Genomic DNA, 11,523 nt, shown 5'->3' with positions numbered 1-11,523 from the left:
GGTTCTATCTGAAAATGAATTTCCATGTTAATAATTTTTGTGAGCAAACGGGTTGGTTATCATTAGATTTTTTAAAATATTATGTGCGCAAATAAGTTTCTTACACAAACGTTTTACCAAAAGAAAATTAATTAATAGTTAATACTATATTATACATTTATACCATAATTATATTATATTAATACATTGTGATATAACAACACACGTTATTATTTAATTAACTCGGTTAATATTATTTATTTTTCATTATAGAATACATTTTGAGGCTTATTATAATAAAGTTAATTATCAAATTACATTTGCAAACTTCGGTATACGGTATTCCTACAATAATCCCTACAATTTTAAAAACGCAGAATACATTTATATAATAAATTAAAATTAAAACATAAAAGTTCATTCACTTTGACATAATATGCATTCAGAAGATGGTTGCAAACGGAGCTCTCTCAATAGGAGTACCTATTATACGCTTTCATAGGGCGTAGTAATAGTAATAATAGTATTAAAACAAAGTGAACATTTTTGAAATTCTGGAATATAATAAATCTTTATTAAAATTTGGAATACTGAAATTACAATTTAAATGTAAAAGGTATAAAAATAATAAAATTATGGAATAAAAATGTTACCTTTATTGAACTTTTAATCGTTCAAAAAATATCATTATTCAAAATTGTCTAAGTAGTTTAGATGGATAAAAAACAAAAGATTAAAGTAAAAAAGTTTAAAAAAATAAAAGCCATTTAAAGTTGAAGAATAAGTAAGAACTCATATTTATAAGTCAAATTTCTTAAATAAATTAAATATAAATGAGAAATAATCAACATGGGTATAAATCGTATATAAATTATAAATATTATACCTATTATACAGTAAAAATATCGTTTATTAAAATTATCAGACAATTTTCGAGTATATCTAGTGGATACAAGTTAATTTTTTAGCAGAATAAAATATGTGATACGGTATATAATAAAAAATAAAAAATAATGTTAATTACGAGCAGGTAGGTAAATTGAGCAATTTTCCTTTTTTGATTCATTTACCATATTACATAATATATATGCATAACCATTAAATTATTATACAGATTTTTATTCTCTCTTGCAAAAATCCACTCCAATGTTTAATAATAAAAATGTTCACTCAGTAACTTCGTATATACAACATTATGTTATAATAATTCTGAGTTCACATTTCACGCAATAACAATATTTCAGTATCTCAGTTAAAAAAAAATAAAAATATCAATAAGATATCAATTCAAACTGTAAACTATATGAAATGAAAACAGCAAAATCTATAATGTACAGTAAATTAATTTTAATTGAAAAAAGACTTTTGTAGTGTAGGTAGAACATTTACATTTGGGCTTTAAGAATAATTGCTTGACTTTTTTACCATTTATTAAATTTAATATAATTTTATTATATATAGTTAGAATATGGGGACATTGAGTAAAAATAATATTTTATTTAAGTTGTACAGACTTAAATCAGACTGAACATTTTATGAAAATATAAAAATAAAACTATTTATTTACAATAAATAAAAATATACTATTGCAATTCGTGGAATCAATTAATTTCACCATAATTGTTTATTCAAACGCGTATTTATAAAAAAAAAATTATTGGAGTTCTCAATTGCTTTGAGTTGCATGATAATATATTTTAAAAATGTATTTTATACCTACGTTTAATTAACTTTATAATATTCAACTGTCTATGATTAAGGACTATTCTGTATTCATTAATTATTTATTACTATTTGGAACAGAAATGCTCGATTAATGATTATGATTATTGCATTATCCATAGACTAACAAAAATAATTTTTGCTTATTATCATTCACATATTTTAAATTTTAAATATTTTAACTATACCTATGTATACGTTTTGTTAATAAATAAATATTGGCTTTATATATATATATATATATATGTGTGTGTGTGTGTGTGTGTGTGTGTGCGCAATGCTATATTGAATATTAATGCATTAAAAAATATTAAAGTATCTTTTTTAATAGATTATTATAGATTATATATTAATCACTCTTAAGAAAAATTTTATTAACATTTTACATAATATATATTATCTTATTAACCTATAACTTAAATATGAGTAATAAACACTCATAACAGCGTCAAAACTCAAGACTAATTCACCACTTCTTCAGTGCAATAGAATTTACATAATATGCTGTATCGTGTATCAATGTATACACTATATATTGCATGAATATATGTTGTAATAAGTCAACTATCTACGCTTGTTATACTCTAAGTCTCCTCATAGCATCGATAAGATAGGAGCTAAAGATTATGTATTTATATTTTAAAAATAAAACAGAATATACCTACATATTTTTTATAAAAAAAAAAAAAATCATATTAAAATGCAAATGATAAAAATGTTGAAGATAAAACATCGATTTAATGTAAATTAATAAAGTTATTGTTCGGAACAAATATTCATATGATATATATTTCTTTTATTTATAAATTATCTATTAACTTTTACTTTTACAGTTTTACATTATACTTTTATAATTATCCTAGTTTCGAAATTGATTTAATTTATGTATGTATGCAGACATATTTAAATACAATCCGCAAATGTACGTAGGTATACCTACGAAAATTATATTTTATATTGGAATAGTATAAAAAATTGTTTACATTACGTATATGGCAATATTATTTTATTTACCTAGGTATAATTAAAACCGTGAATTGTTTTAATATTACATTTTTAATTTAAATTTAATTTTTATACAAATATAAAAACAATTAAAAATATATTTTCATAAATTAGTAGGTACTTAATTAAAATGCATAGGCGTAATACAAGAGTAATAATATAGGTACCTACTATAATTAAAAGAACACAAATTATTATTAATTATGATTAACGAGGTAGATAATCCTGGAAACAGCAAATATAAAACTGTGGAAAACTTCTTTAATATCCATCAGGGGCGCTATTTGGGGGGGGGGGGGGGAGGGCAGGGTGTGCACTCGCACACCCTGTAATTTTGCTGTCCACAATTGGCCTAGGCATCATTAATACTATGGCCTTCAGTTTGCCAATCTTTAATTGTGCATGCACCGCAGCTATTCACTGATAATCATAAATAATATTATAATATTGTGTTCACGGACTAAGATATCTTAATCCGTGATTGTGTTCTTTAATTTGATAATTGATAAATTGATATCGGCATCACTTTATCCAATGGCACACACAAATATGTGTAAATGGTAAATGGTTACTGATCGAAAAAAGACATAATGATATGCATCTATTCTATATTTCTTTTTAAAAATATCTTTACTATACACACGGAATGTATGAACGGTTATTAGTTGTTACTGTTATCACAGCATGCATTATCACATAGTTGTTATCGTATTTCATTATATCAAAATATCATTAATTATTGTTCTATGATTAATCGATGACCTATGAATCAAATGAGACATATGAGTCAGAAAATAAAGGCAATTTTATTGAAATACTTGAGACCTAACCTAACCTTTGGTGATGAAAAAATTAAAACAAAATTGCAATCAAGATATGGTCACTATACTTCACACGGGTATCAAAATGACTTAATCAGTGTTCTTGCTAAATGTACAGTAGAAAATATTTTGAAAAAAATGGTGAACATTAAAGCTTATTTGATATTAGTTGATGAAACTAAAGATGCTGGTAAAATAGAACAAATGAGTTTTATTATTCGATTTATTGATGAAAGTTTTAATATCCATGAAAAGGCTTTAGGTCGTTTCCATATGAAAAAGTGTGATGCACAGCATTTAGCTCAAGAAATTTTCAAAATATTAGCAGATAATAATTTAGATATTAACAGATGTGTAGGCCAGTGTTACGATGGGGCATCGGTAATGAGTGACAAATATACAGGGGTACAGCAAAGGATATCAAATATTATACCACATGCTGTATATATCCATTGCTATGCACACATACTTAATCTTTGTCTCATAAATACTATGCAAAATGTTCAATTGGTAGTCAACTAACGGGATTACTTGATGAAATACCTTCTTATAATTTTATAATAATGTTGATTTTAATGAAGAAAGTATTAAAAACTATTGATTCTGCTTGTTCGATCCGTTTGATAACAAGCTGCCTTAGTGAAGACAGTACGGACGAGCGAGTCGGTACACACGTGGACACGGGGCTGGAGCGAGCACACAACCAAAAACAAAAGAAGAAAAGTCACGGCACCGCTCGGAGACACGTGTCTAACCGGATATATTAGATTCAGTCCGCGGTACCTGGTTGCCGCTGGCAACATGTGCGATCCGAGGATAATCCGGCTGACTGCGCGTCTCGAGGTCTCCTCCCTGACGAGCTTAGGCGATGCAAGCTCTATTGGCGGGGTCCGACCTTCTTGCAATCTCCAGTCGAAGCTTGGTCTCAGGAAATCCCTCAATTAGAATTTGAAGGGCTGCCGGAAGTAAAACCAGTGTGTTTATTGACCCGTGAAGATCCTCCGGTCGAATGGTTTATTCGGTTCTCCTCCTTTCACCAGATGATCCGCGTGGTAGCTCAGGTACGTCGGTTCATTCGGTTGTGTCAAAGGAGAAAGGTCGAGTTAGGTTTTTTGAAACATTCTGAATTGAATGAGGCTCGTGGTCGTTAGGAGTGCTCAGGAATGCTATTTGAGCCAATTAGTGGGCGGCCTACGTCGGGGGAGCCCGGTCCAGTCCAAGGCGCTAGCCCGTCTGTGCCCGTTCTTGGATTCAGCCGGCATAATCCACGTTGGTGGACGGATGCAGAACTCCAATTGGTCGGAGAGACGAAAGCATCCTATGTTAGTTCCGAAAGAATCTCACTTAGCTGTTCTGATCACACGTCATTGGCATCTCTATGCATGTTACGCTCGGCCGCGGTTGCTCATCGCTCTCGTTCAATAGCGATTCTGGGTCATCGACATTCGCCTGATAGTTCATCGGGTGATTCGCAAATGCGTGTTATGTGCGAAAATGTCTGCTGATCATCCACAACCCATCATGGCTGCTCTGCCAGGGTTCCGGGTCCGAAAAGCTCACCCGTTTTCAATAGTCGGCATAGATTACGCAGGTCTCTTGCAAATGAAGGAACTCAGCCTGCGAAAGGCGCGCATCGTAAAGGTTTACATTGCTGTTTTTGTTTGCATGACCACCAAAGCGGTGCACCTACAACCAGTGTCTGCCCTCTCGACTGAAGCCTTCTTGTTAACCCTGGATAGATTCGTAGCTCGCCGTGGCCTACCGTCGTCCATCTATTCGGATTGTGGCACCAATTTTGTTGGTGCATTGAGGCAGCTGCGTCTATTGGTCAATAGTCCTGATAGTAGAGATCAGTTGTCAGGTCATATTGCGTGTGAATGGCATTTCAACCCTCCTGGTGCTCCCCATTTCGGAGGAATTTGGGAAGCCGCCGTTAAGTCGGCGAAGTCATTGCCTGTTCATGCAATGGATTCCCAAATTTGGACCTTGGAAGAGTTCACAACGGTGTTGTGTAGGGTAGAGGCTGCCTTGAATTTGCGTCCCCTAGTACCAGCATCATCTGACCCAAATGATTTGGAATGTTTAACACCCGGTCATTTTTTGATTGGTCGCCCTCTGTTGTCAATCCCAGAACCTATTAGTACCAGTGCGCAAGTGAGTCTGCAGACTCGCTGGAAGCTCCTCCAGCAGTCTTTCCAGTTCTTTTGGCGACGTTGGTCTCGGGAGTATTTGAACACCCTCCAAGCTCGTGGTAGGTGGACGAAGACTGATACCAATCTCGTAGTTGGTACCATGGTTATCGTCAAGGTTAATGATGCGCCTCCGCTATCGTGGCCATTAGGAAGAATCATTGAGGTGTATCCAGGAACCGATAAGGTGGTACGGGTGGCTAAGGTTATTACCAAACAGGGGGTGTTTACTAGGCCAGTGGTGAAACTAGTACCTCTACCCACAGATCCGTAGGTATTAAGATACCCCTAGCTCCTGTATCCTGTATCCATTTACGCTTTATATTTGTATGTTATTGCTATGCTCATTATGTAAATATTTAATTATCTTACCAGCCATCAGCACGCCTACTACTAGATGTTACGTCGGCTGATCCGCCTCGGGAACCAGGGTAAGGTATGGTAATTTGTATTGTTTTTTCTATTGATTATATTTTCAGGTATTAAGCTGTTATAGTATTTGTATACTTCAAAAAAAATTGTAATTGAAGACTGAATATTATTTTGTGATATGAATTAATTCTTGTTCCTATTGTTAAATATTGTGATATTAGTTCAGCTAACGCTCTAGCAATTGCTCGTGTAATTAAATTATTTTATTTCTTTGCAAAAAAAAGACTGTTAATAATGTTGTCCCTTTGTTAAAACCCGATCATTGCTCTGGTCTGCTCAACTGCTCCGTTCGACCTGCTCATTCAACTGCTCCGTTCGACCTGCTCATTCAACTGTTCCGTTCGACCTGCTCAACTGTTCCGTTCAAGTGGTCACTTGTTCTGCCGCCTATATCATGGTTGATCGAAGTCTCTGTTGCAAGTTCGCTCGAACTGGCAAGGGGGAGTATGTTTGATCCGTTTGACAACAAGCTGCCGCCATCCGTGGCCACGCTGTGTTGACTACCACGGTAATCGAGTAATCGGTAATCGGGCGCTGCTTGTCGTCTACCGATATGTTGGCTAGACTGTCGTGGTAGCCGTTACCAGGCTCGGCGCCGGTGTGTCCGAGCGGTGCCGTGACTTTTCTTCTCTAGTTGTTTGTTGGTGTGTGCTCGTTCCAGCCCCATGTCCACGTGTGTACCGACTCGCTCGTCTGTACTGTCTTCACTAAAACCACGTTTTTGAGTGTTCTCTCGTTGCTGTTTATGCTTGTCGGCCATCTTGTCGCGTTACGTCGTATGTTACGTTACGCGTTACGTTACGACGTTGCTCAACGTAATTTAATTGTTGTTACACAATTTGTTGCTCTACGATCAGTCTTCGATTGTTCATTGTCCGTTGTTCCACGAGGAAATTGGCTGTGGTCGTCAGCCCGCTGCCCCACGTTCGGGTGCACGCTCGTGTCATACGGGTCAAGCCAGCAGTTCCGCTTCGCACTTTACATTCGCACTCGCTCGTGCAAGTTGCTCAACACCACCGGTACACACGTTCGTGTCACCATCGTACGAGAGGATCAGCAGTTCAGCAGCTCAGACTTCAGCTCGTCATTCCAGTCTACGTCGCAGCAGTGCAGGCCAGTTGGTGTTCCCCGTTATTCCCCCCCCCCCCCCCTGTAACTTGTGTACTGATTTATATTGTAACTTGTTGTGCATGTAAAACACAATACATGCAAGTATTTGTATTTTTTTAAAACTCAATTTGTCGTTATTTATTATTTGCCCTGCCCCGCCTATATCCTGAGGACCATGTGTCAGGTGACAACCGCTGGTCAGGATCGCCGATACAACACTGCTTCTTGTGAATTTCAAAATGCATCAATATTACTGTCTGCAGGTATTAATCGTGTTAATTCTACAAAATATGAACTTTTAATTTTGAGAAGTGATACTGCTCTTACAAAAATGCATGAGAAAGCTATTGTATGTGCAACTAAAAACCAAATTAATATTGAAGAGGATGTAAGGAATAACCGTTCTAGAAGAGATGTTATAACAGAAAACTAGATGAATAGAGTCGAGTCCACGATTGGAAAATCTGCATTAAAACTAGCTGATCCACAAAATTTAAAAAAGATATTTTATATGTTATAATTGACAGGTAAAAATATTAAAATAAATAAACAAATAACTTATCAACTATTTTACTATTTTTAATTTTATGTATGCATTTTACTATTTTAGATTTATAACTACTAGCTTAATGCTTAAATTAATAACATTTTTGCTTAATTTCTCAAGGCTTGTGACTGAGCTTAATGAACACTTTTCTGAAAAAAACCAAGAAATATTTAGAGTTTTTGAAATATTTGATCACTCAAGTCCTGATTTTTTCAATCCAAAGTGTTCCTAACTTCATTCATTTATAAATCACTATAATTATTTTGAAATAAATATATCCAAAATGTTAACAGAATTTCCATCTGCCAAATCATTGCTTCAAGGCAATAAAATTATTCAACTAAATTTTGATTCTATTGTATCCTCTTTATCACAACTTCCAGCAGCCCTTTCTGAAACTTTAAAAATAATTTCTATACTAAAGATTCTTCCAATTACTACTGCTTCAAATAAATGATTGTTTTCATCCCTTAAAAATGTTAAAACTTTCTTACGTACTACAATGGGAGATGACAGATTGAGTTATCTTATGGTTTTAAATGTAGAGAAAGAAGAAGCTAAGTGCGTAGATTTATATAAAGCTGTAGATGCATTTTCAATTATGAAGCAACGGAGATACCAGCTTAAATAATAACCTATGCTGCTATGTTTTTATAATTATTATTACCTATGTTATTATTTTATATTTATTAATGTAAACTATTAAAATATAAAGGTCGTTATAATAATAAACTATTATATTTCAAGTTGTTTATTATTTCCATTGCATTGCACGCTTTACTTTACTTTATGCTTAAGTCATAAACTCAGCTTTGAATAATTAATTTGTATTTTCCCTTTTGTTTGATATCCTATTTGAATAATTTATATTTAGTTTATTAATTTATGTGTTACCTATGAAAATATGTTTTTATTAAGTATGTTTTTGATACTAAAAATTCTGTAATGAAAAACTGAAAACACTAGAATCGTTTTTTTAACGATTGGTCTGGAGGTGGGAAAAAATTGGCCTCTTTAATTGTTTGCACACCTTAAAAAAAAACTGAAATGGCGCCCCTGATATCCATACATAACTAGTCCTTTATATTACTTACCTTAGTATACTGATTAAACTTACTAAACTTATATAGTTTACTACAGGGGTGGATAGGCCCACCGGGATACCGGGCAAATCCCGGTAGGCCCTCCTCTCTATAATAATTTTTTTTTTTGTTTATACACTTATAATTACAGAGTTCGATATAGTAGCTACTCAATAGTCAATACTTAAAAATATACACAGCCACACAGGGCCGAACTAATATGTAACTTTTTATACAATTTATACTTAATAAATTAAATAATAATTTTACAGATAATGAAAATTAAGCTAAATACTAAAATTAACAATAATAGAACGTATTGCCCCACATGCTTACATTAATACAATCTATATAGCATCGGCGTGTGGCGGTCGACCTTATCTAATCGCAGTTTTATCGAATATCGGTACATTCTACATTTTTACCAAATACTAATGTGAACTGTCACAATAATATTATTTGACGATCCGACTGCGTAGTGCGTTCTAAACTATTTTATATTTTTCCTTATTTCGCTACCGAAACAACATACAGATTTTTATTTTTGAATACTTTCCTCGGTCTCTGCCTTCTGTTTTCAAGTGAGTAAAAATAATTTTACACTTAATAATTTATATTATTCGATCGAACAAGTAGATAATATGGATGACCAACAACCAAAAATAAAAAAAAGTGGCCATGAAAAACGTCTAGAAAAACAAAAACAATTATTAATTGAACAAGGAAAAACTTGTATAAAAATAAATATTTTTTTTAAATTTTCAGCAACTTCTGAAACATCTGATAATATTGAACAAAATGTTAATAATATCAAAAAACTGCCTTTACCTATTGAACATCAAACAATTGGATTAGAAATTGAAATTTTAAATAAAAATGATGTTAGTCAGAATGAGCAGAGTGCGTTGTAAACAAATAAGGACATTATTATTGAAAAACCGATAAATAATATCAATAAAATTAATGAGATAGACTATTTTAGAAAACCGAACTATAATTTTATTAATCATTTTATGTTGTATCATCCAAATCAACCAGATAGAGACATTCCTTTTACATCAAATAGAGTATTCTATCGTTATGATGGTAGTAAACGAATTTGGTTAACTTATAGTTCCAAACATTCAGCTTTATTTTGTAGTATATGTCTAGCGTTTGGAACTGTGTGTGACAAAAATACATTTACAGTAGGCGTAAATGATTGGCGACATATTTACCAACGTATTGAAGAGCATGAAAAAAGTAAAACACATGGTAATAGTGTAGATGCTTACTTCTTGAAAAATAGTAGTAATACGGACAACTCTGCGCTGATTTTTCATGCTTAGATCTACAAAATTTCAAAGAAATTTCAAGACAAATACCCCCAAATTCTTTAGAAAAAGTTTTTAGTATAATAAAAAAATTTAATAATGATATAACTTTACAATCTTTACAGCAAGAATTGCAGAATTTTGCTTTAAAATGGGAAACATTGAGTCAAAGTTTGACAGAAGAGTATAACAACACCAAATCAAATAATAGCTCCGATAAAGAAGATTATAAAAACAATGATTTGACAGATGAAACAATATTAGATAACATACCGCAAGAAAGTTCTTGTTGTAAATCATCTGACGAAAAGTGTCACATTTGCTGTTTTTTGTATTGGTTCGCTATAATCTGTATACCAATGCATATCCAAGATTTTATTTAGCTTACAAACTATTGTTAACTTTATCAGTGAGCCAAGTGTCATGTGAACGTAGTTTTTCTAAATTAAAACATGTGAAAACATCAATTCGTAGTACTTTAAGTGAGCAGATCCTTGAAACACTCATGTTAATGAGTGTAGAAAAAGACATTTTAATGGATCTCGATAATAATGATATAATAAACAAAATTTCAACCAAAAGTGATCTCCTCAAAAAAGTGCTTCAGTATTGAATAGTATTAAGATTAAGTATTAAAATTTAAGGCTTTATAGTTCATAAATTCTGATATAATATTATTATAGTGTTATTATAGGTATTATGAAAATGTATATTTAAAAATATTATAGCATCTAAATTCTAAACTTTTGACTATCATATGAAAAATTAATTAATGATAACATTTGTAAATATAAAAAATATGTATTATATGTGCGTGGTAAAAATGTATTTCTTTTTCTTTTATTGGACCCTTACGGTAATACATGGGGGAGATGATGGTAGCCTGCACGTGGCCTCCCCTGCATATACTAGTATCCGTTAACGCTAACAGGCATAAACAATATACTAGTATAACTAATACCATTAACTAGGCGCTGATACCCAGCAATACAAATAAACACTAACAATGCCTAACAAAAATGGTCCTTTTAAGGACCACTTGACGCTAAATATTGGTACTTACCTTAGGATATGTCACCTCAATATTGAGGGTATCTCTAAAGCCAAATGCGAGATATTATCAAAAATTATGATCAACAATAAAGTGGATGTCATTGCCCTTCAGGAAACACACACAACTGACGAAGCCGATTTGCAAAAACGAGGATACATAGCTGGATACACATTAATTGGAGCCATCAATCAAAAGCAATATGGTATAGCAACATATGTCAAAAATGATATTGATACAGCAAATGTAGTCTACAGAAGCCATTTGAATAA

The 11,523-nt window shown here is 32.7% G+C and overlaps 1 protein-coding gene across 1 annotated transcript; it reads left to right on the top strand.

Annotated features, from left to right (window-relative positions):
• Window positions 1-5,048: 5,048 nt before the first annotated feature.
• Window positions 5,049-6,648, top strand: LOC132940289 (uncharacterized). The gene is made up of 2 exons (XM_061007800.1): window positions 5,049-5,906; window positions 6,373-6,648. Exons 1-2 carry the CDS (start codon window positions 5,049-5,051, stop codon window positions 6,646-6,648), a joined length of 1,134 nt encoding a protein of 377 aa, XP_060863783.1.
• Window positions 6,649-11,523: the final 4,875 nt, after the last annotated feature.

This window comes from Metopolophium dirhodum, chromosome 1, assembly GCF_019925205.1.
Source record: "Metopolophium dirhodum isolate CAU chromosome 1, ASM1992520v1, whole genome shotgun sequence".
Classification (NCBI taxonomy): Eukaryota; Metazoa; Arthropoda; class Insecta; order Hemiptera; family Aphididae; genus Metopolophium; species Metopolophium dirhodum.
The sequence above is the reverse complement of the archived record's forward strand: the minus strand, read 5'-3'. Positions and strand labels throughout refer to the sequence as shown.

What these genes read in the sequence shown, in the direction of transcription:
- LOC132940289 (XM_061007800.1), top strand. Translation starts at nt 5,049, where the DNA reads ATGGCTGCTCTGCCAGGGTTCCGGGTCCGAAAAGCTCACCCGTTTTCA. An exon ending in ATCCAGGAACCGATAAGGTG is followed by an intron (nt 5,907 to 6,372) that starts GTACGGGTGGCT and finishes TGCAAAAAAAAG; the next exon opens with ACTGTTAATAATGTTGTCCC.